At 31.7% G+C, this 27,440-nt stretch overlaps 1 protein-coding gene across 6 annotated transcripts in view; it reads left to right on the plus strand.

The window, feature by feature from the left end:
* The window catches only part of KCNK2 (potassium two pore domain channel subfamily K member 2), a 269,015-nt gene extending 241,933 nt beyond the window's left edge, over positions 1-27,082 (plus strand). For all 6 annotated transcript variants that reach the window (XM_074309154.1, XM_074309152.1, XM_074309156.1 and 3 more), the window contains exon 7: positions 24,912-27,082. In XM_074309154.1, the coding sequence (XP_074165255.1) occupies positions 24,912-25,229 (318 nt within the window). In that variant the 3' untranslated portion in view covers positions 25,230-27,082. The remainder of the gene's footprint in view (positions 1-24,911) is intronic.
* The last annotated feature ends 358 nt before the right edge of the window (positions 27,083-27,440 follow it).

The raw sequence follows: 27,440 nt of genomic DNA on the forward strand, positions 1-27,440 counted from the left end.
CCCTATTCAATAAAGTCTAAATAGTTTCCTATTAACTTAGTATTAAATATATATTTCTTTGTTTAGAATTTAAAGCCCTTCAAAACCTGGCTCCACCCTGCCTTTCTGATCTTATATATTAGTCTACTTCAGACATACACTGGTTCTGTCAGACTAGCCTTCCTCTTGTTCCCACCACACAAGACTACTTCTCCCTCATTTGCATGTATTATCCTCATGTTCCTGGAATGCCTTTCCTGCTCACTTGTTTCTTAGAATCCTTAGTCACTTTCAAGATTTGACTTAAGAGCAGACTTCTGAATAATATCTTTGTGGATTCTAGCAGCTACTACTGCTTCCTTTCAAAAATTTTTTTATGGATTGTATGTATGTATATATGTATACACACGTATATAACACACATGCAGGCATGAGTGAGTACACACCTCATGTCATCTTCCTTGAAAGAATATAAGCTACTTCAAAACATTTATCTTTATGAATCCCCAGAATCTAACACAATACTTAGCAGGTTATGTTAAATATATCAAACTATTTTCATCCATTGTTCTGGAAGAGGACCAATGATATCATAAGGGTAATGTATTGACTTGTGAGTAAATTGGATTCACTGGTCTGAGCAAAGTCATCAACCTCCCTCTCTTTTTCAGAGTCATCAGAGTCCAGTGGCAAAGCATAGGTCTATATCACATGTGATGGCCCAGAAAATTATTTACACTGATTGATTGAGAAAGTAAGATAGCGACATAAATGGTTGTAATTTGAATTATAATTTTACAGATTTGAATCTAATTTTATTGCAGAGGTACAACCAAAATTCTGTGTGAGATTTCAGGGAAAGATCATATCTAAATGAGAGGGGTTTAGGGAACAATGAAGCAATAGGCAAAGCTTTCTGGAAAAGATAGCTTTCTTGTCTGCGTCTCTATGAAAGAATAGAATTTCAATAGCTACAAATGGATTGTATATTCTAGGTGTAGTGTATAGAATAAATAAAAGAGTGGAAAAAGGAATGATCAAGGTAGTTTGGAAAATAGCAAATATTCCTATTTGTCTAGAACAAAGAATAAATGAAAGTGAATAGTGCCAGGAAGTTGAGCCAGAGAAGTATATCCGTGTTTAATTATGGAGAACATTGAAAGCTAAGTGGAGAAGTTTGTAGGCAACATTCAAGATTTTTGATCAGGATAGTAACATGCTCAAATCTATGCATTAGAAAAATTTCTTTTGGAATCAGTAATACATAGTAGATGGAATGGGGAAGACTAGAAACAGGAAGTTCAACAATTATTGGTCAAGATAGAGAAATTGAAAATGACAGTTGACAATGGAAATGGAAAGGATGCCATGGTGTGAGAGATATTAGAGAGAGAGCATCAGGAGGACTTGATAATGATTGTTTGTAATAGATGACTGTACTTTCTTTCTTCTCATTCTTTTCTTAACACTGCAATCTGGTTTCCAACCTCATCATTCAATTGCTCTCTTCAAAGTTACCAATGGTCACAATCTTCTATCTTTTGGCACTATTAATAACCCCTTCTCCTTGATACTTTCTTTTCTCTGTTTTCATGATATTTCTTTCTTCTAATTCTCCTCCTATTTTGACAAATTCTTTTCTGTCTCTTTTATGAGATTTTCACCCATATTCCACCTCTAACAATGGTAATCCCCCAAAGCTGTGTAATGGACTTCTTTATAAATACTTTCTCTTTTTTTCTCTTTACTATTTCACTTGGTGATCTCATTACCTGCCCTATAGTTTGAATGATCATCTCTATGCAGATGACTTTCACATCTACTTATCCAGCCCTACTCTCTCTGCTCTCCAGTCTTACATCTTCAGTGTCTATTATACATCTTGAATTGTATACTCATTTTAAATTTAACTTTCTAAAACTATGTTAATTAACGCTAAGCGACTGACTGATAAAACTGCCTCAACTTCTCATTTTACTTTTCCTACTGAGATGTAACTTTTTACAGTATTTAATCATACAATCAGTATAATTTATAATAATTACAATATTTTGATTTTGTATAACATGGTAACATTTTTAAAATGTTTTTTTTTCACAACAACCCTAAAAAGGAAGAACAAGTAGCCACATTACTAGTGATAATCAGAGTTTAGCAAAATTGCCACATTTTCCATAAACACCATTCTAATTCAGGTCCTCATACCTCTCACGTGGACTAATATGGTAGTTTCCCAAAGGATCCCCATTCCTCACAGCTTCTCCCCTTTCTAATCCATCCTTCACAGAGCTGCCAAAACTCTATTCCCAAAACACAGGTCTAATCATGCCATTCCATGCTCAAAAAGCATCAAATTCTGTTATTTGACCTTTAAAATCCTGCCCAGTCAGGGTACAGCTTATCCTTTCCAGGATTATTACTATTATGTTTCTTCACACACTTTATACGCCAGTTAAGCTAATCTTCTTGCTGTTCTTTATGCATATAACTTCACCTATTATGTGTCCTGTGATTGAGATGCATTTCTTGTTGCCTTTAAAGAATATAGGTTCATAGATTTAAAGCTAATGAAGACAAGCTATTGGATCCAATCTCTTCATTTTAGAGGCATTTGGGTAGCACAGTGGGTAGAGTGTTGGCTCTGGTGTCTGGAAGATTTCAGTTCCTCAATGTGAAACTTGAACACATTTCCTAATCTCTATCTGCCTCAATTTCTTCAAGTGTAAAATTGTGATAATAATAGCACCTATCTCTCAGAGTTATAATCAAATGAACTAATGTCGCAAAGCACTTAAAACAATGTCTAGAACATACTAGGCATTTTATAGATGCTTGCTACATTCCTTTGTAGACAAGGCAACTGAACCTGACAGAGTTTAAATGATTTGTCCAGGATTATATGGCTAATAGATGTTAGAGGTAGAATTTGAACTCATATGTTTCTTATCCCAAGCCTAATATTTACCACATCACCTAATGTCACTTCCAATAAGAGATCTCCCTGATCCTCTTTTTCTTAGTAACCTCTGAATCTACCTTACATATATTCTGTATTTGTGTTTTGTTTCCCTGAATAGAATGTTAACTTCTTGAGAAGTGAGGCTCTTTCATTTAAATAAAAATAGGTCAGGGATTTGATCAAGCTGAGTATGGTCATTTTATGAATTTAGCAACCAAGGATCTCAGAGAGCTATGGCATCCTTATATTCCAGTAACTTAAAGAAATTCAACTATGCCAGTCTTTATAAAGATAAATAAAACTGTCATTAATTTAAGAATTATCTACTGTATATGAGTCACTGTACTAAATAGAAGGGCAAAGACAGAAACTAAAGAACCCAGTCTCCATAATTGTCCTTGACAGTGACAAGACATTAACTTCAAAGAAGATGACTGATGGTGCAAAACAATAGAAAAGAAGAATATACCAATTCATCTTCCATGTACTGAATGGGTAGATGAATGACCAGAATTAGTTGCAAAGGGAATATAGAAATTTAGGCCAACTAAAACTATGGAGTCCTTGGGAGTGAATCCTGCTTTATGGAAAAAGAATGCTTGGCAGGAGTGGTAGAGAAAGAGATACAAAATGAAGAAAAATACAAAAGGAGCAATGGAAGGAGGTGGACAAGGACTAAAGGATAAGCTAAATTCAAAGACTAGATAAATAGATATTTCAGGAACCTATAAATAGTTATTGTAAAACTTTTCCCACTGAAATCACAATTTATCTATAATTTATTTTTTAGAGAGTTACTTGCTAGAGACTGAGAAGGGTTAAATTGTTTGTCGTAGAGCTAATATTTATCAGAAATGGAATTTGAACATTGGTTTGATCCCAAGTAGAGCAAACATTCCACTTCCTATATCTCCCTCTCTCTCTATCTCTCTATCTCTTTCTACCTCTCTGTTTCCTCACACACACCATATAAGGTCATATTCATATAGACTTGCAAATCTATGTATTGATGTTCCATGCTAAAAGACATTAAGAAAAATGCTCATTACAGGAATTTTTCATCTACTCAGTGAGATAAGTAGTTCTTCCCCACACACCATATATAGACATACATGTATAGGATACACAATTTAGATATTTTTGTAATATCTAATATTTAAATATTAAGACAAAATGCTCATTATAAGCATTTTCATCTACTTGATAAGTAGTTGTGTTTAAATTTATGCACATTAGGAATATAAAATCAGGTAATTAATCAAATGAAATAAGATATTTAACATGGTTTGGAAACAGTAAAGTAGTAGTAAGTGTTGACAACCACATGCTTATTATCATATTCCCTTCATCATTCCCATTACTTATATATACACATATGGCTTAATTAAAGAACTTCATTTTGGAAACCACTTTTAAACATTAAATACCAATTCTTAGTCTCATTTTCTAAAGGCTAGTGGGGAAGTCAGACATATTAATATTTCAATGTTAACTCATTTCACAATTTGAAATTTTAGTCCAGCTTTGAAGATTTTCTTCACAATCCTATCAGAACTTTCCAAAATTTACATTGATTGTATTCACAGTGCTCCTAACTACATCTACAAGGCTATCTTTTATCTTCTTTTGTCTATTGTCTCCATCACCTTTCTTTTGTTTTCTTTAAAAAAATTATTGATATATCTTATTTTTAAATTGCTTTCATTTTTTTCCTGAGGCAATTACAGTTAAGTTACTTATCCAGGGTCACACAGCTAGGAAATGTTAAGTGTTTGAGGCAAGATTTGAACTTATCCTCCTGACTTCAGGGCTGGTACTCTATCCACTGTGCCACATAGCTACCTCATATTGCTTTTAATTTTCAAATATTTCTCCTCCTCATTAAAAAAAAACCTATCAATTTTAGTTGAGGAAAAATAGAATCTGTAATAAAATAGTTTAGAAAGCTAACCAACACAGCAACCATATTTGACAATCTATGCTGCATTACACATGTATAATCTATCTTTGGAAAGAAAGGAGAAAGTTCCATTTTCTTACTTTTTTTGTTTTTTCTTTTTACCTTAAGGAATAGGGGTTTGTTTTGAGGTTATTGAAGTATTATAATATTGATGCTATTTTAAGCTGAATTTTTGCTAAAATATTATTCAGTTTTACTGAAGTAATTTGTCTACAGTACCTCTTGAAGGCTTTAATTAAAGAGAGGTGGTAATATAAATGGATAGAGTAATTTACAGCAATACACGCAAGTTTGACTAAATTATAGTAAAAAGGGTTGGTAAATCTCGTGCCAGCCACCGAGGTTATACGATTAACCCAAATTAACAGAAGAATGGTGTAAAGTGTTTAAGCTAAATAACTCTTCAATAAGGTTAAAAATCAACTGTGCTGTAATACACCATTTTTTTAAAAAATTGAAGCTAATAAATATTTAACAAGAATCTATCTCAGTTTCTCTGTCTTTAAAATGATGATAATTGTATTTTCTTCTTTTAAAATATCAGGAGAAGGATCATTTTCAGAAAAGAGGATAGCTAAAATCCTGGGATGCTAAACTTTCAGGCCACTAAGTCACAAATCAGTTTCTAGTGGCATTTAGTCACTCATATTCTTTCCTCAATTTAGAAGAATATAATTCATGCCCCAATCATTATTCAAATTCATAAACCCCCAATCCTAGTATTAAACATAATAATAATATTGCATAATACTTTGAGGTTTAAAAAGAAAGATACTATATAAGTTCATGATATTAGTTTTCAAAATTATATTGGTTTTCACAAAAAATGTTGATCAGCCTACTTATAGAAAGTTCAAACTAACTATACAAGATAGTTTAATTTGAAAAGGTCTTATGAATATTACATAGACTTGCTCGAAAGAGGGGAAAAACATTAAATGCTATTCCATAGAGATAATGTGACAAGTAATCCTTTTTAGTTTAAACAACCGTATTGTAGAATCATTTGAATTGTTCTTTTAAAGTAAATGAACAGTAGAGTTCAAGAATAAAATGAAATGTCAATACTTCAGAAAATGAATTAATGGTAATTGTTAGAAATTATAGTCTAAGCATCATGTAGAACTAGCATGCAAAAAAGGATCCAAATTACTTTACAAATTTAAGTGGGGAGATACTTCAATCTATCTGGTTGCTATTTAATGATAAAATCTCTTTGATGGAATAAAAATAGCCAAGATAAAAAGGGTAAATTTAAATTCTACTTTCAAAAGGGAGGATATAAATATATATAAAAATGTAAAAAATAAAGAAATCACTTTCAATTTTACTTAGGATATAGAAATTTCTTTACTGGACACTATCAAATTTTATATTCTTTGCTTCATGTCTTCTTAAAAGCATCTTTTTTAGGTAGAAAGACTATCTATTTGCTTTATTTTCCATTTGAGGACAATTTTGAGTCCTGAAGATCAATATAATGTTATGTGATTATAATTATTGAAGCACGTATAAGAATTATTCAAACATCCCACATTCTTTAGGTTGCTTGATGTTAGTAATTTCAGAATATAGTAGAGTAGTCTTAAAGATCATTCATTTAACTCTTTCTTGATGGAAGGAACCATTGACATCAGCCAAGAACTGGACCAGAATACACGTGTGATCTGAGCAAAGCAAGAGACATTATTAATAGGAAACAGAAGTAGAAACGAAAAAAAATAAGTTGTTGAGAAGGAGGGAAAGTTACTGATTTCTTGAGCATAAAGTAAGAATAGGATGAAGGGGGAGGGAAAATGACAGAATTCTCTCCTGGAAAATATTTGTTTCATTGTGTTTTCAAATCAAAGTGGGATACTTTGAGAAAGGACAGTTAGTAAATGGATTTTTAGCTCTGGCAAATACCATTTATCCTAACCACAAAGAATGAGCTTAGGGATTGCCCATATTTACCTCTAGCTATGAGCAGACTGTATTTGAAATAAGATTCTTTCACTCCTTTTTTTTTGCCAGGAAACTGAAAACCCATAAAATTGTGCTGAAATGCTCAAATTGGCTCAGCTGGTTTAAGAAATAGGAAATCAACATTGCTCTGTTTTAGGCTGGAATAAAATCAATTAATATTTCCTTTTTAATGAATATAGAAGAAAGTAGTATGGGGGGTTAAAGATAGTATTTATATTTTTAAATTTTACTTTATTTTTGGTCTAAACTTCAAATTTCATTGATATAGGAAGCTACCAGAGGAAAAAAAAAATCTCTGTACTAATATATAAACACGCATGTACACATTCTGTTCCAGTACATATGTGTGTATGAGTGTCTTTATATGTATATATACACACATGTACACACACTGTCTTGAAACTTAAGGTCTTAGAGAGTTGTCTAAATGCACTGAGAGCTCATGTCTCATCCAAATTCACAAGTCAATATGTTTGAACTCAGGTCTTTTCAACTCTAGAATTAGGCAATATGTCATGCTGCCCCAAACTGTGAAGTCATTTTTGACTTCAAGCTGCTTACTCAATATTTGAGGAAATAAAATATTAATATAGGAAGGGAATGGTGGGGAAAGGATCAAAAAGAAAGAGGCATATGCCAAAGGTATAAAAAATAATTGTCCCTCCTATTGGGAAATTGTGATGACTAGGAAGGAACCTGAAAAATTAACTTATCTAACAAATATCTTAATAAGAATTCCCTCCAAGAGATACCTGGCAAGTAGTTATAAAGACTGACTAAAATGAGGGAGAACCTGCTATATCCTAAAGTGCCCCCTTTTATTTTTTAATATATTCAATTGTTGAATCTTTATTTGCCAAGACATTATAATTTTTCTTATTACCATAAAATTCATTCCTTTACTTACTCCTTTATTTCTGTCAGTGCCAAGATTTTTCTAGCAATTATTCAAGGTTGGAAATGTTCTCAGATTCTGTATTAAATCAATCACCACATATTATTGATTTTCTTTTGTAATATTTATGTACACATTAATTTATTTTTCTTCCTATTGCCCTCATCTGAGTTTAAACTCTTGCTACTTAATGCCAAGATTACTACAATGATATCCTAATTCTAATCACATTTCCAACATTCCAAACACACCTCCCTCCAATTCATTTTGTACAGTAAATTAATCTTTCTAAAATCTTCTTTTCATTATGTGAATAACTTACTGAAAAGTCTCACTCAAAAAGTCCCCCATAGCTAACAGGATAACTGCCAGATTTCTTGGACTTTATTTAGAGTACTTCAAAACCTACTTTTTCAATTTCACTTCTCATTATTTCCCAACATAAACTCTTTCCCAAACATACTATTCTACTTGACATCCTTTGAATAAACATCATCATTCCCTTTATTTATAATATTCTCCAAATCTTAGAATTTTTTCTTTATCTTCTTACTTAACACCTTTCAAAACAGTATTTCTTTTCTTAAGTCTGCAGCCTACAAAACTCTCCCTTTTTTGGAATATTTATAGCATTTGTTTCTATCACTGATTACTACTTAAAACATTCTAAAGCATTTTAATTGTTTCTTGTGAACATTTTTTTTCTCCCCAGACTAGGCATGACCTCTTTGTGGGTAAGGACCTCATGAAAAATAATTTGTATCCCATAGTAACTGTCACAATGCTATAAGCAGTATATACACTTAGTTGACTAAATGCAAATTCAGTCACAGAAATGCAATTTCTCAGAATTCCTAATATTTCTGCAAATATAAATATAAGTGACCAGGCTATGAGGTCTAATTTTTCTATTCATTTGGAATGGAATTAAAGAAAGCTAGAGTAAACTTGATACTCTTATGTGGTAAATTTTCTACATAATTAGTTATCATTATCATTACTATCATTATCATCATCATAATCACTCTTATTATCATCATGATCATCATTACCACCACCACCATTACCACCATCACTTTATTAACTGTTTAACAAATGTGATGAATCTGGGTACAATAGTTGAATCCTTTCCACCTTTGGAAGTTGCTAGAAAATAGCAACTTCTAGTCTTGACCTTGTAGGCTCTTCAAAGTATTTATAGCTACAAGACATAAGGTAATGTCAATATTAATATTGTTTCACTTCTTTTTATGTAAAAATTAACATGTGCAACAATGTCCATTAACCAATTGTTACCTTTTCAACATAAGCATTTACCCCTTAGAAATAAGCAAACCACATAATAGAGCTTGTTTTGTTGTTTGTTTTTTTTTTATTATCTAGATTTAAGAAAGTGATAGAGAAAGTATTCATAATGCAGATTAAACTTAAATATGTTTGCTTATTTTTTCAGAGAACCTGGGTTAAACATTTAGAGTACACCTTTGAATATATGCTATCATTGGTCTTTTAAGTGAGAGTATATGTGTAGGGATGTAACTGAAAAGTCAAATATGAATAGATGGGAATTGGTGGAGCCAAGATGGTGGAGTAAAGTAAGGCAGCTGCTTAAGCTCTCTTAGTTTCCCTCAAAAAGCACATGAAACCAAGACTCTGACCAGAGTCTGAAACCACTTGCCAGCTCAAGATAAACTGAAAAAACTTCAAGAAAGGTCAGTCTCACTGGGGTGAAAAGAATGTTTAGTCTATGTCAGATAGACTCTGGGAAAGCTGGTGAGAAGGTCTTTATCACAGCAAATCAGCAACTAAGATCTTCAATCCTGGCTCAGTAGAGGAGCAAATCAGTGTGGGAGCTTCCAGTTCCAGCTTGGATGGCAAATTCTGAGAAACCAGGCTGTTTCCTAAATAGAGCAGACAAAACTACTCTATATAAATACAAGGGGGCTTTTGCTCAAAGCCAAGGCTCACAGATGCACAGGAACTTTGGAAGTGCCACCTTTACTCCAGGAGCAGAGTTATACTATAAAAGTTAAAAAAAGTGAAATACCAAAAAAAATTAAAGAAAATGAGCAAGAAACAGAAAAGAACCTTGTCCATAAAAAACTACTATTGTGACAGGGCAGATCAAAACACAAACTCAGAGGTGGACAAAATGTCCACAGAAGAAATCTTAAAGAGTAAATTGGTCTTAAGCTCAAAGAGGCTTCTTGAGAATGCACATAAAAGATTTCAAAAGGCAAGTAAGAGAGATAGAAGAAAAATGAAAAGAGAAATGACAGGTATGCATGACAGAGTCAACAGTTTGGAAAAGGAAGGGGAAAATTGTCTGAAAAAAACAACTAGTTAAAAAGTAGAATAAACAAAATGGAAAAAGAGATACAAAAATAACTGAAGAAAATCACACATTAAAAGCTAGAACAGGGCAAATGGAAGCTAATGACTGTGGGACAGCAATAATCAAACAAACTAAAAAGAATTTTTAAAATGGAAGAAAATATGAAATACTTCTTGGGCAAAACAGGCAATTTGGAAAATAAGTTCAGAAGAGATAATTTAAAAATTATTGGCCCACCTGAAAGCCATGACCAAAAAAAAAAGATCTTGGATAGCATTCTACAAAAAGTTGTTAAAGAAAACTGCATTAAAAATATTCTGGAAGCAGAGGGGGAAAACTGAACGAAAGAATCCATCAATCATCTCTGGAAAGAGAAATATCAAAGAAGAAAACCCTAAGGAACATTTTGTTGTAAAACTCCAAAACTATAAAATCAATGAAAAATTACTGCAAGCTGCCTGACAAAAACAATTAAAATATTAAGGAGCAACAGTTAGGACTACCCAGGATCTGGCAGCTTCTACAATAAAGGATCAGAGGGTCTTCCAGGAAGGCAAAGGACCTGGAGTTACAACCAAGAATTAACTACCCAGTGAGATTCAGCATCATATTTCAGGAGAGGAGATAGCTTCAATGAAGTAATGGACTTTCAATCATTTCAATTGAAAAAAAAACAGAATTAAACAGAAAATTCAATCTACAAATACAAGATTTAAGAGAAGTGTAGAAAGGTAAACAGGGGGAAAGATATATTTAAAAATTAAACTGTTTCCCGTTGATGGGAAAACAATATCTGGAACTTTTGAGAACTGTATCTGATACTGTGGCAGAAAAGAGGAACTGAAGGTGTGGTTGTGAATGGACTCTGATCTGATGACATCAAAGAAAAAGACATTAAGGGGTGGGAAAAGATCTGTACTGGAAAAAGAGAAAAGAGAACCTATAATTAGTGCACACCAAGAGGCTCAAGAGACCTATTACAACACATGGGGAAAAGGGAAGGGAATGAGCATTGTCTGATGTATGATCTCATCAATTTTGGCTCTAAGAGGGAATGATTTAATCATTCAGTTGGTTACAGAAAATTTATTTAATCCTATAAAGAAATTGAAAGAGAAAGAGGAAAAGAAGGAAGGCAGAAACACTAGGAAAAAAAGGCAAGAGAAACAGAAAGGGTTAATAGAAGATAAGGTAGTTGGTGGAGTGGGTAAAAAAAACACTACTAAGAGGAGGAGGTAGGGATGATGGAAATAAGGTAGTGAGTTGGGTGAGCAAAAATAAAACAACACTAAGACCGGGGGAAAAGAGAGAACAAAAGTATATACAGTGGAGAAAATAGGATGGATAGAAATACAAAGCAGGTAATCATAACTGTTAAGGCACATAGAATGAACTGCCAAACAAAATGGAAGCAAATAACAGAGTGGAGTAAAAAGCAGATTCCTATACTATGTTGTTTATAAGAAGCACATTTGTGAAACACATACAGAGTAAAGATAAAAAGCTGGAACAGAATTTATTGTGTTTCAGCTGAAGTTTAAAAAAAAAAAAGCAGGTGTAGTAATTTTGATCTTAGATAAAGCAAAAGTAAAAATAGATCTTATTAAAAGAGATAAGGAGGGAAAGTACATCTTGATAAAGAGTACAGTAAATAATGAAATAGCAATTATACTAAATGTATATGTGCCAAGTGATAGAGCAGCCAAATTCCTAGAGAAGATTTTAAGCCAGTTAAAAGAAGTTAAACGAAGAAATAGACAGCAAAACTATACTAGTGGGGGACCTCAACCTTCCCCTTTCAGAATCAGACAAATCTAACCTCAAAATAAACAAGAAATGAAGTAGGGAGTTTAATAGGATCCTAGAACACCTAGATATGCTAGACTTCTGGAGAAAATTGAATAGATAATGAAAGGAAAGAAAAAGGTGTATTTTTTGGCAGTACAGGATACCTACAGAAAAACTGACAATATTAGGGCATAAAAATCTCACAGTCAAATATAAAAAGGCAGAAATAGTGATTCTTCTTCATACCACAATGTAATAAAATTATATTCAAAGAAGGGCCAGGAAAAGATAGACTAAAAACCAATTGGAAATTAAATAATCTAATTCTAAAGAATGAATGGGTCAAACAATAAATCACAGAAATGATTCATTATTTCATCCAACAAAATGACAATAATGAGATAACATATGGGGAGGCAAAACTATGGGATTCAGCCAAAGAAATTCTGGGGGTAAATTTTATGTCTCTAAATATCTACATAAATAAAATATAGAAAGAAGAGATCAATTAATTAGACATGCAACTAAAAAAAGGTAGAAAAAGAACAAATGAAAAAGTCCCAATTGAATAACAAATAGAAATTTTGAAACTCAAAGAAGAGATTAATAAAATATAAACTAAGAAAATTTTGAACTAATAAACAAAACTAAGATTTGGATTTTATGGAAAAAAAAACTAACAAAATAGATAAACTTTTGGTTAATTTGATCATAGGAAAGAAAAAATAATCACCAGCATCAAAAACTCACCACCAATGAAAAAGAAAGTAAAGCAATAATTAGGACATATTTTTCCAATTCTATGGCAGCATGTCTGATAATCTAATCAAATTGATGAATATTTTTAAAAATATAAATTGCCCTGGTTAACAGAAGAGGAAATAAAATCCACAAATAGTTCCATTTTAGAAAAAGAAATTGAACACGCCATTAATAAACTCCCTAAGAAAAAATCTTCAGGGCCAGATGGATTCACAAGTGAATTCTACCAAACATTTAAAGAACAATTAATTCTAATACTAAGTAGTAAACTATTTGCAAAAATAGATAAAGAAGGAATACTTCCAAATTTCTTCTACAACACAAATATGGCACTAACACCTAAGCCAGGAAGGGCCAAAACAGAGAAAGAAAATTATAGACTAATCTCTCTAATGAATATTAATGGAAAATTTTAAATAAAATATTAACAAATACATTATAGTAACTTATACCAGGAATACAGAGCTGGTTCAATATTAGGAAAATTATTACCTTAATCAATTATATCAATAGCAAAACTAACAGAAATCATATGATAATTTTCATAAATGCAGAAAAAGCTTTTGACAAAATATGGTACCCATTCCTAATAAAAACACTATCCTTACTAGAGAACATAGGGATAAAGGAAGCTTTCCTTAAAATAATCAGTATCTATCTAAAATTTACAGCAAGCATTATTTGTAAAGGAGAGAAGTTGGACATATTTCCAATAATATCAGGTGTGAAACAAGGAAGCCCGTTATCACAATGATTATATACTACATATATATATATATATATATATATATTCTGGTTTTAGCAATAAGAAAAGAAAAAGAAATTAAAGGAATTAGAATAGACAGTGAGGAAATAAAACCAAGACTCTTTGCAAATGTTGATATACTTAGAGAATCTTAGGAAATCATCCAAAAACCTACTGGAAACAATTCAGTTTTAGCAAACTTGCAGTATATAAAATAAACTCACAGAAATTATTACATATATATATATATATATATATATATATATATATATATATATATATATATATGTAATGATTAATATATAATATTAATGACAAAGATAGAAATAGAAATTCCATTAAGATTATTGTAGACAAAATAAAATATTTAGAGGACTAAACCTGCCAAGACAAACCCAAGAATTATACAAACATAATTATAAAACACTTCTCACACAAAAAAAGTCAGATCTAAACAATTAGAAAACTATCAATTGTTCATGGCCAGGCCAAGTTAATATAATGAAATGACAATTCTGTTTAAATTGGTCTACCTATTCAGTGCTGAACCAATCAAACTGCCAAAAACATTATTATATAGAACTAGAAAAATAATAACAAAATGCATCTGGAAGAAGAAAAAAAGATCAAGAATATCAAAGGAATTAATGAAAAAAAATATGAAAGATGTGGTGGCTTAGCAGTACCAAGCCCAAAACTTTGTTATAAAGTAGCAGTCATTAAAACCATTTGGTACTGGTTAAGAAATAGAGTGATGGATCTGTGGAATAGATTAGATACACATGACATAATATTTGATAAATTTCTAAACTCCAGCTTCTGGAATAAGAATATTTGACAAATATTGACAAATAAGACTATTTGACAATAATTGCTGAGAAAAGTGGAAAATAATGTCAGAAAATTGGTATAGATGTACATTTCATACCCCATACCAAAATAAGGTCAAAATGGATACATAATTTGGGCATAAATGATGATAACTTAAGTAAATTAGCAGAACAATGGATAAATAAAATAATAATTTGAGTACCTGAAATTTGTGACCAAAAAAAGAAGCTTGACAAAATAATACAAGTAGAAATAGGAAAAAGCACATATATATTAATATATATGTGTGCATATATGTGTATATAGTACATGTGTGTATATACACATATATGTATATATGTGTGTATGTATGTGTATACACACACATATATATAATATATATACACACACACACACACACACACACACACACACACACACACCCATATATACCCATGTTTAACTGTAGCCTGCTTGAAGGAAGTGGAGGAGATGAAAGGGGAAAAAAGATAAAGTAAAAATTGCACAGTAGAGAACAAAAGAATAAGCCACAAAGAAGCAAAGAAAAAGTGGACAGTCACAAATTCAATCTTATTATATATGCTTTCATGAAATAGAAATTTATTCTTATTTTTAATTTTCACAGATGTTCTATTGAGCCCATGACAATGTTCTGTTCTTTTCTTCTTTTGTCTTTCTTTTTCTAATTTGTTTTCTTATTTTGTATTTAGTTTTAAATAAATATTTTAAAAAAATAAAAAAAGTAATTTCTGTCACCATCACTCCATTGGAATCCTTGTCTTTAAAGTCCTCAAAACAATTTTATCATTAATTTCAGTTCTTTTTTTTTAATCAATTTTCATCCTTGTTGGAGCCTGCACTTTCTGATCTTATAGACCCTTCCTTCTTATTGTATTGAATCTCCTCCCTTGGCTTGAAGGATAGTATCCTCTCCTTTTTTTTTTTTTTTGTTTGTTTGTTTGTTTGTTTTTACAAGAGAACCTTTTCTGTCTACTTAACTTAATGTTCACATTCTTCTTCACTTTTTAATCAGTGGTGTGCTTTTAAATATTTTACAACTGGCTCCTTGGGAGAAAATGTATATATAACACTTTTAAGTTTAATTTGCACTATTAACATGTTCTCCATCATTTTATTATTATTATTATTATTATTATTATTATTATTATTATTATTGTTGTTGTTGTTGTTGTTGTTGTTGTTATTATCATTAAGCACAGATAATTGACAAAATATCAAATCAAGTCCTGACGTGCACACACACACACACACACACACACACACACACACACATATATGTGTATATTTGCTTGTTTCCAAAATGAAAATGCTTTATTGTACTCTAGTTGGCTGCAACACATCCAGGTAATCTCGAAGGTTTTTGTAGGAGTTTTGGTTTTAAGATCTCTCTCCTTTAATAATTTTGATTCACTTCTATAATTTGAGCTACTATTTCTAGGTGGTGTGGTAAAATGGATTAGATTTAGAATCAGGAAAACCTGAGTTCAAATGCTACAACAATAACTTATTTGCTGTGGAGTTGTAGTTATGAAGTATATAGTGTATTTTGGATATCAGACTTTTATAAGAGAAATTTAAAGGGCAGCTAGGTGGCATAGTGGACAGAGCACCAGTGCTGAAGTCAGGAGGACCTGAGTTCAAATCTGCTCTCAGACACTTAATACTTCCTAGCTGTGTGACCCTGGGCAAATCACTTAACCACAGTTGCCTCAAAAAAAAAAAAAAGAGAGAAATTTAATATATTTTCCCCAGCCTTCTCCGGAGCTTTTTATTCTAATTACATTAATTTTATTCATACAAAAGCTTTTCATGTATCTATAAAATGATTATTCTAACTTTTCTAGTTATTATTAATCTTTATTTGATTAAAATTTTATCTTCTAGCCATTTCTGTGAAAGGTACCTGATCTGGTTTCCTTCTAAATTTTTTTTAAAATGATATAACCCTTAAAATTCAGTTCACATAGCCATTTTGAATTTTTCATGGCATGTAGTATAACACTGGTTTAAACTTAATTTCTACAAGACTTTTTTTTTTAGTTTTATCAATGTTTTTGTCGACTAGAGACTTTTTCCCTAAGTTACATGTTTAAGTGTTTGTCATCCATACGATTACTGAGTATAAATGTTAGAGAAAAAACATAATTAAGCATATTCAAACAAAAATATTACAAAGCACATGGCTATTTCAATAGATGCAAAAAGGCATTTGACAAAGTACAACATTAATTTATGCTAAATATATGCAAAATATAGGCATAGAAGTTTCTTTTTTATAATAGGATTAAAAATATTTTTTAAAACAAAAGCTAGCATTATATTCAAAGGGAAAACTTTAGAAATATTCCCAATTATAGGAAGGAAGCAAACATGTATCCATTCCCTTGTTGTTGCTATTGTTATTCAATTGTGTTTAACCCTTTGTGAGTTTTGTCATTTGGGATTTTCTTGGCAAAGATATGGAATGTATGCCATTTCTTTTTCTAGCTCATTTTACAGATGAGGAATCAGGCAACCAAGATTAAATGACTTACTCAGAATCACACTGTCAGTAAGTATTTGAGGCTTGGACTCAGGAAGATGACTCTGACTCCAAACTTGAAATTCTTCAACTGTGCCACCTAGCAGCCTGATCCTTTCCCTAATTGTTAAGAAATATGAACAATATTAAAAATGATTAAAAATTAAATACATAAAGATAGGCAAAGAGGGCAGAGATCTATCACTTTTTTCTGATTACTTGAAAGTTTACTTAGAAAATTCTAGAGGATCAGGAAAGATATTGAATGATATGACCCTTAGTAGTTTCAAAAAAATTTTAGTATACAAAATAAACCCACAAGAATAAGCACCATTTTTATTAGACAATAACTTAAAGTAACAATAACAAGTACTTGTTTACTATGAAATAAAATCCACAAGTCTAATTAACCAGATTTCATAAAATTTTTGGGATTCAGTCTTCCAAAGCATATTAAATTCTTGTACATATAGGGTAGAATCTAGACCTGTGATTATATTGGCATAGACAACTCCTGGGGAGAAAAATCTTCTCTGTAAAGAGCAACAAGTAACATGAAAGATAGTCAGCATACATAGTTGGGATACACTCAAATAATAAAATTTGCAATCCTGCAAAATGAATTCATACATTTAGTGCCATGTTTATCTAGTAATTTAGAAATGGTAATTTAAATTATAGAAGTGAATGAAAATTACCAATGGAAAGAGAGTTTGAAGAGAAAAACTCCTACAAAAGACCTTTGAAGACTAACCAAATTAAAAACAGGAGTTTCTGCAGCCAGCTAGAGCTCAATGAAAATATTTTCATTTTGGAAGTAGAGGTATTCTTTATAGAAGTAGACAAAATAACTTATTTGGAAAAAAACAAAAGATCTAGATTATCAAGGAAAACAATGAATAAAGACTCCAGAATAAAGGTGACAGTAGTAGTTCTAGATGTAAATATATATATTATAAAGTTGTAATCAGCAAAAATATTTTATTTTCTGGTTAAAAGAATAGAAAAGTAGATAAATGGAAAAGAGACAATGCTTAATCTCTATTATATAGCTATGCTTAAAGATGCAACAAAGAACCTATAGATGGTGGTGTTGGAATACAGTTATATAAATAAAACATAAAAAAAAACCTCTATGAGAATCAACTATATTTGATCGCTCAGAAACTCCTATATTTCAAAACTTTTGCTCCTGCCTACTGGTAACTATACTTCTGACATACAAAATTCTAGAGATATTGGATTGCCTGGCAGAGTCAGCACAGAACTCTGAACCATAGGAGGCTGAAAAATATATCAATGCATCAGGTGGATCCAGTGAGTTTGAATACAGTACTAAAGACTTTGTTGGCAGGATAAAAATGAAGCTGCTAAACAATTCTACTACCCAGGCAGCATTCTGGATATGTGTACAAAAGAAAAATGGAAACAAATCAACAAGGCCAGCATGTCCTTTGAGAATCAGCAAGCGTATGGGAACAGTGTGATATTAAGCTCCAGGTGCACTATAAGCCTCCAGAATAAATATTTAGCTTCTTTCCACAAGCCATTCTTAAAGTTAAAATAAAAGAGACTATTTAGCATATGGAATGTGTTCCCTCAAGAAGTTGTGAACAAAATACAAATACTCAATGAAGCATTAGCTCATGGATAATAGATCTATGATGGCAAATCAAGAAGCAATGAATGTTCAGAAGGTATGACCTTTGAGAATAAAACTCTAGTCTTTAAAATGAGTGCTACATTTTGGAAAAAGTGAGAGTAGACACGAGTGGGACATGAGTTCAACCAACAAAGGTTGGCAACCAAGATGATAAAGAAAATCCTTTAAGTTCATATCATGAGATAATTAGTTGAAACAAAGTTGATTTTTAGCCTAGAAGAAGTATTAGAATTGGATTGCTTGATTAGAAGACTGAGCAGGACACAATTATAAAGTTACAGAAGAAAGTAAATTGAAGCTTAATGTAAAGAAATCATTCTAAAAGTTATCCAAAAAATAAAATGTGCTGCCTGGGGAAGATAGTAGGTCAATCTTTACTGAATATATATTAAGAACAGAGGCTGCATGCCCACTTAATTATCAGGCATATTATAGAGAAAATTATTTTCAGTTTAGACTAGATTTTTCTCAAATTCCTACCAACTGTGAAATTCTATGAATGTTGTATATGCAATTATAAAAGGATAATTGTCATGCTCTCCCATAAAATGTTTCTTAAAGCTACTGATCAAATCGTGGGATAAATGGAGAATTAGTCTGAAATCAATATGAAATTTCTTTGTTCTTAAAAGAATCTGCATTCCTATAGCACCTATAGTAACTATGTGCCTAGTATTATGCTAAGAATTTTATTTGTGTTTTCTTATTTTATCTTTACAACATCTCCTGTGAAGTAATAATAGCTAAAATTTATATAGTACTTGCTATGTGTCAGGTACTGTGCTAAGTACTTTTCAATTATTATCGCATTTGATTCTCACAACAACCGTGGCAGGTAGATGCTATTATTATCTCCATTTTACTGGTATGGTAATTGAAGAGAGGTTAAGAATTGACTTGCTCAGAATCACCATAGCTAGGTGTCTGAGGCTGGATTTGAACTCATGACTTGCTGACTACAGTCCCAGCATTATATATACTGTGCTACCTATTTACTTCAATACCAGTTGAGGAAAGTTTCTATAAGGAGATACATTATCTAATTCTAAAATATTTATCAATAAACAACATTTCCTCAACATTGTTATTTGCTTGATGTAGAGAATGCTTTGTAATGTATGTTACTATTTCCTTAATAGTAAAATACCTAGCTGAACTTGACATATCACTATAAGTGATATGAGATAGGGGAAGTAAATTGAGTTCTAGTCATAGAGAGCAATGAATGATTGGTTAAGGATTATGGATTTTGTCCTTGAAACAATAGAGAGCCATTGAAGTATTCTGAGTAAGGTTATATGATCCTGGGAAAAAAAGTGATTCTGGATAAATGAGTTACTAGAAGTGTAACCCTCTTTAGTTTTAGTTTTAAAACATTCAGTCATTTTAGATGGAAATCTTTCTAAAATATCTTACATTCTCCTTTTTTTAAAGATCATCTCAGGACTATTAAAATATGTAGAGCTAAATGCTTAATAATTGAAAAAATATAATTTAATTTGAAAAAAGAAATAGGTAGGCTTGCTTGTCTTTATGCTAAATAGTCCCAGACAGCTGATCTTTTCCAACTTTATTTTTTTATTACTTTCATTAATTATTTTAAAATACTGCCTATTTTAGGCCTTTCTTCCGCTTTAATATAATATTTATAATCTTCCTTGGACTTAGAAACTAGGAAAAAGGAATTATTGAACTTGTATTAAAGTAGGAATAAATAGATTTTAAGTGAAGGCCTGGACACTATTCTTTAATTCAACTGCATTAGTTTTAGGATAAACATATTACAACATTTATTTTTAATACTGTGTACTATGATTAAAGACCAAAGTTGACAATTAAAACTCCTGATTACCAACTTGTTTTCTAAATTTTGGAAATCTTTTTGATAGATGGCATTTTTGGCAGCTGAATTCCATAAAGGCAAAATATTATGATAATCTGATTTAGGGAATTTTAATAAAAGACAATTAAAAGAAAAAAAAAGAATTTGCAACCTAAAGTTAAAGTTAATATACATATTTATACATATGTTTTTATATTTGTATATGTAAATATACATGTTTATATATGTGTATATAGTAAAACTGTTTATATGTATGCATGTATATATAGACACACATATAATAAGCTAACATTTAACCCCTCTGAGACTTGGATACCTTTCTATAATTGTAAATTACAGATAGGTATAGTAGGAATAGTGATGAGAAAAGGTCTATGCATTTATAGAAATGAGGATAGGTCCAAAATATTAGTCTAATTTGTCTAATAATAGCTTTCTTGTGGGCTGTTGGTTACTTTATGTTCCTCACATATCCTATTCCATCTCTGATCTGATCACTTTTACTAGCTACTCACTTTTACTGGCTAATTTCAATGGCTGGAATGATTTCCTTCCTCATCTCCAGATCCTGTCTTCCTTCAAAACTTTGCTAAAATCCCATCTTCTATAATAACTCCCTCTCAGTCCTTCCTAATACCTTCCCTCAGAAGTCATCTTCATGTTTATCCTGTAAATATCTTGCTTGTACATAGTTGTTTTCACATTGTCTCTCCATTAGACTGAGTTACTTGGGAGCAGGGACTAATTTTTTTTGTCTTTCTTTGTATCCCATTTGCTTACCACAGTACTTAACATATAAAAGATTATTTATAAATGTTTGTTGACTGATGACCTATTTGATTTTGGAGAAGTTGTTTATAGTAACTTCAGTATATTGTAGACTGACTATAATATGATTTAAGTATTGAATGCAAGACAATGGATCGATCTTCAACCTTGTCCAATCACACAGATCCTGAAATCATCAGAGGGTATAAATTCTCAATTATAACACAAACTTATGACATATATGTTGGAGGTTGTATTATTTCTAGGTCCTATCAATAAATCCACAAATATTTGAGTATTTCTGATATACACTCTATGTACTTAAATGTTTTTTTTTTTTTTTCCAATCATAGTAAGAACTAAGGTAAGCCATTTATTTTTTCTGGTATTTCTTGTAACAAAAGAAGAACTTCTTTGGAATAATGAATAATATAAAGCATACTATTCTTTAAAAATAATTTTTTTAGGAAAACAGATAAAATGGGTTATAGGAGGGTTGAAGCCTGTATTCATAAGTGTACATTTTATAGATGTGAAAATTAAGGTTGAAAGAGGATTAATGGTTTGTCCAAAATACTGCCAGTACTTACTGATAGAATAGTGAATAAGATTATAGCTATTAGACTCTTGGTATGGTGATTTTTCATTGAGTTAATCTTATTTTTCTTCATTTATCATATTTTTATTTATATTTCATCTATATTTCATATATACATCTACGCATGTATATACACATTTTGTATATACACATACATACATGTATATATATATACACAAGGTATGTGCATATATATTTATACACATGTATGTATGTATGTGTATATAAACTTTCTCCCCTCACTCTTTTTTTTTACATTTCATATAAATTTTATTTATAAATTTTTTGACAGTATATATGCATGAGTAATTTTTTTTATAACATTACCCTTTGTATTCATTTTTCCACATTATCCCCTCCATTCCTCTACTCCCTCCCCTTGATGACAGGCAATCCCATACATTTTACATGTGTTACAATATAACTAGATACAATATATGTGTGTAAATACCATTTTTTGTTGCACATTAAGTATTAGATTCCGAAGGTAAAAGTAACCTGGGTAGATAGACAGTAATGCTAACAATTTACATTCACTTCCCAGTGTTCCTTCTCTGGGTGTAGTTGTTTCTGTCCATCATTGATCAACTGGAAGTGAGTTGGATCTTCTTTATGTTGAAGATATCCACTTCCATCAGAATACATCTTCATACAACATTGAAGTGTACAGCGATCTTCTAGTTCTATTCATTTCACACAGCATCAGTTGATGTAAGTCTCTCCAAGCCTCTCTGTATTCCTCCTGCTGGTCATTTCTTACAGAGCAATAATATTCCATAACCTTCATATACCATAATTTACCCAACCATTCTCCAATTGATGGACATGCATTCATCTTCCAGTTTCTGGCCACTACGAAAAGAGCTGCCACAAACATTTTGGCACATACAGGTCCCTTTCCGCTCTTTAGTATTTCTTTGGGATATAAGCCCAATAGCAGCAATGCTGGATCAAAGGGTATGCACAGTTTGATAACTTTTTGGGCATGGTTCCAAATTGCTCTCCAGAATGGTTGGATTCTTTCACAACTCCACCAACAATGTATTAGTGTCCCAGTTTTCCCACATCCTCTCCAACATTCATCATTATCACTCTTAATGCGTTCAACCATTGTCAGGAATCAGGAGATTGACAATTCTTGGTCTATAGGGCAAGACAAACAAACAAAAAATATTAGGTGGTGTTGTATATTTGGGTCCTCCCTTTTCAGCCTTCCCCACATTATAAGTACAGATCAAATTTCAAATCACTTTATCTTGAGCACATCTCTATTACTACTTTCTCAAATTCTTTGCTATGTACTGATTAAAATGAAACCCTATGTTATCAAATCAAATTTTGTAAGTATATGAATTCCACAAAAATGGTGGTGAAGGGAGTGAATTTAGAGAAAATCTATTTAGATTTAATGTAAATCATGATCAGAAATTGAAGGATCTCAAATAAGTTGATTTCCTTTCACTTATCCTAATTTACTCCTAAACTAGAATTAACTGTTCACTTGTAAAAGCCTTTTGATCTCCAAAAATTTTTTGTGTATGCCCTTTTGGTTATTTGCTTAGCCTGAAAGTTATGCTTTTGCATGAGTTGTGAGTGCTGTCACAGAGAAGGTCAAGTCTGCTTAGAATCCAGAATTTGATGGATGTTCTGTGTCCCTTGCTTAACTCCAAGTTCTCATCAAAGTTTCAAACTGCAAGAGAGAGGAAGTGTGCTTTATATTATTTTTTTTTTTTTAAAAACTGTGGAAAAAATAAACATCTCCAATCAGTTGTAATTGTAGACCTAATAAAGATCTGATTATTTGCTAGGAAAGATCTGAGACTCAATGTAGAGATAGTAGGAACCCTACAACTAAAATAGAATTGGGAGAAGTTTAAAAAAAAAAGAATATCAAGAGCCTGTTTATTTAAGAGAATGGAGTAGGTTGGCGGGTCATAAAGGATGGTAACTAAAACAACCCTGGTAGATGAGTTCTAATTTTAGGCTGACCAGCCTTGGCAACAGCATCTTTAGAGAACACAGCATGTCTTATCAGCATGATATCAACAACAGAATTATTTTTTTGTAAGGAAATAATCCGATGCTATAGCTGAGATTTGGAGCTTGAAATATTCATAGCTTTTAAGAAAAAGAATTCAGACCTGTCTTTTTTTCATTTTTTTTCTTGTTCTTTTCTATTTCCCTATATTAAAAAGAGTGGACTACAGAAATAAAAGTATCACATAAATTATATTTTGCATATTTATGTGTTTATAAATTCTGGAAGGAGTATTTGTTAATATTACCTCTGTATAATAAATCTTTTCATCTAGGAAAGAGGTGAATTGAAGTGAGATGTTACCTAGACCAAGCTAATTTTCTGCTGAAATTGGAAGGAGTACCTGTTAATGTTACTTCTGTATAGTAAATCTTCTAGTATGGGAGAGGGATGAATTGAAGTGACATGAAAATGTATGTTTATTTGTGTGTGTGTGTGTGTGTACATGTGTGTCTGTGTGTGTTTAGGTAAACCAAGTGTTGAAATTGTCAATCTCAGACATAAAACTGCCTTAAAGTTTTTAAAGTGTTTTATTTGTATGCTATATTGATCATAACTTCATTACACATAGACATCTTCAGACATACTTCTAAGTTTTTAAAGTGAAATTGATGCTAGAAACATCTTTCATTTTACATCATTATGAATTAATAATTCAAAGAATATACTGTCTTATAACTTTATAAAAATTTTACCTACACGCAATATTCGTGATTTACCATTTGGTATTCACTAAAAATTGCTTAAGATGAAACTAGTTGAGTTAATTTACAATCTGACCTTTACGAATGAAAAATGGAAAACAGAAGATGGTACAGTTGGAAGAATGTTGGATTTGGAGTAAAAGAACGGTCATATGTGAGAGATGTTGTGAAGGCAGCAAGTATAAGATTCAGCAACTGATTTTATGTATAGATATAACATGAAATTTGAGTCATTAAACATAAATTGAGGTGATTTTTTTCATTTTTATAGGCTCCCCAAAATATCTTTTCAGGTTCTTCAAGTATATTGAAAACATGATTTGACTTATATGGAATAAATCTATAAACTAATTTTTTAGGAAAAGATTGTATAAAATGTGGTGTACGGCTCATACTATAAAAGATTGAGCTACATAATTAGACTATTGAATAAGTATGGATTCTAATCCCACAACACTAACCTTTTAATCTCATTTAAAAAAAAGCATTTCAAGTGTCTAACATTTTAGTTTTCTTTATTTGTGTGTCTGTTACAGGTAGGAGAGTTCCGAGCTCATGCTGCAGAATGGACAGCTAATGTCACAGCTGAGTTCAAGGAGACCCGAAGGCGTCTGAGTGTTGAGATTTATGACAAGTTTCAGCGAGCAACCTCCATTAAAAGGAAGCTTTCAGCAGAATTGGCAGTGAACCACAATCAAGAGCTGACCCCATGCAAGAGAACCCTGTCAGTTAACCATCTGACCAGTGAGAAGGACATCCTGCCTCCACTAATGAAGACTGACAGTATTTATCTGAATGGTTTAACACCTCATTGCCCAGGTGAAGAAATTGCTGTCATTGAGAACATTAAATAACCCACAGTTGGAATACTGGTTCTTTGAAAACCTTGGTCTTAACCATGACTGAGGACTTTGGAATACTCTTTATAATTGATGCTGTTAGCATTTTTAAAGTGTGCATGAGCTCAAAAGAAAAAAAAATACACAAATACCCATTGTAGTCATCTACCATAAACAGAAATTGGGATTCTGAGCCAGCACTATACTTTTGGAGATGCTTGTTGAATTGCACTCCTATCTTTGATAGGTAGTGGAACAAGCAATGTCTGATGCCTTTCTGTGCCCAGACTGTTTTTTTTTTCCTTTTCCTTATTTTTTTCCTAATGTGCCATAAGGCCTAAGAATGAATTCTAATTGTTTATTCTAATTATGTAGCTTTGAGGGATAAGTCCTTAACTTTTCAGGGTCTACCTAACTGAGCCTAGACACGGACCATTTATGGATGACAACATTTTTTTTGTAAATGGCAAGAAATTCTTATGCAGCCTTTTACCTAAGAAATTTCTGTCAGTGCCTTATCTTATGAAGAAACAGAACCTCTCTAGCTGTTGTATGATTTTTCTGCCCTTTGACCCAATCCCCTGTCCTGCTGCCCTGCTTCCCATGCCCCCAATGCTTTGTGCATGGATACCCTACATTCCAGGAAGCAGTGTGTGAAAGTAATTGAAGTGAAGATACCTGATGAGAGAATGGATAGTAAACAGAGTAGGTGGACATTGTAACGATGCTCAGAAACCCTAATTTTAAAGGCACTATTATTTACAAAAGTTGAAAAAATGTCCCCTAAATTTTTTCTTTTCTTCAGGAACCACTAATAAAATAAACTTGTGTGATTATAGTCCAGATCATGGAATAGTCAAGCTCCATGGCAGGCCTCATTTTTGTGGAAGTTTTCAGAAATGACTCCATTTATCATCAAGTATTCCATAAAGAAGAAATAATCCACATGTGATAAATTATTTGACAGATGAAAGCACTCAATATTTTATTTTATTTAAGGTGATTTAAATTCATTGGTTTTGCTTAACCAAAAATAGCAAAAACAAGTAAAAAGTGTGGTTTTGAAGCATTTGCTAATAAACAGTTTATGCTAGCATTTTTTCTTTGATGTTTAAAAGGGTTGTGATTCAATGACCCTATCCCTGCTCCTGAACACAAGACAATGATACCATTGCCCCAGGAGGGCCAATCATTCTGCCTGGCATTGGGTGCTTCTTCTGAAGCTATGAATGAAAGGAGAGTAAAAGTGGAAACTGGTATCACTGTGACTTTGCACATTAAAAATGTAGATTGTAGGCATAATTCATCCCTGCCATAAGAGAGAGAAAGCTGTTATAGCACAATTTAAATACTGATAGCTCTTTTTAGATAGGAAAGGCTGATATTCAGAAATAAAACCTTTTTTAGTTAATTTTGTATCCTCTAGATTTGTGGATATTTCTAAGATTCAGAAGAAATGCTACAAAGGTACCCAGTAGATTACTAATTTTTTCCTTTATTTTCATATTTAAGCCTATTGTAGATAAAAATAAGTTGAAACAACACAATTGCCTAAAATAAAATTGGAAAAAACATATTGGGTTGTACCCAATGAGACTGTCTTTAAAAAAATATTGATGTTACAAAAGCCTGTTTTTCAAAAATAAAGATTTAAGCTAGAAGTGTAAATATCCAGTTAACTTGCTGAGGGTACTATTTTAATTTTAGGAAAACTAACACAAAATTTTTAGGAAGCCAGGCGCTTTTAGAAAGAAAGCTACACCCATTTCCTCAGTAACTGTGTTCTGAAAGTTCATATGGTGAGATACAACTCTTGCCATGTATAAACTGTGAATTGTATGGAAAAAATAAAGTTTTTAATTAAAGTCAGCTTTTTTGAAGTCTCTTACTTGGTATTCTGATAATGAACAATTAAACCTATCTCTGTCCATTTAGACACCTCAATGGAGCAAGTTGCACACAAATTTCATAATGGCTAAATGGTAAATGAAAGGTGCTTGGCAACTTATCATCCTTGTTATATTTGCATCATTTATAGGTAATCAAAATCTGGCAATTCTATATTTAATGATGTAAGTAGGTATTTTAAGAGCAGAGTACATGAAAATAAAATAAATTTGTCCTAGGATATGATGTAGGATACATTCCTTACATGATGTTTGTAAACTAATCCAGTTGTGGCTCTGTTTAAATATCTTATGTTTTGGGAATTAACCATGTTAGATA

The sequence above is a fragment of the Sminthopsis crassicaudata genome, chromosome 4, assembly GCF_048593235.1.
Source record: "Sminthopsis crassicaudata isolate SCR6 chromosome 4, ASM4859323v1, whole genome shotgun sequence".
NCBI classification, from domain to species: Eukaryota; Metazoa; Chordata; class Mammalia; order Dasyuromorphia; family Dasyuridae; genus Sminthopsis; species Sminthopsis crassicaudata.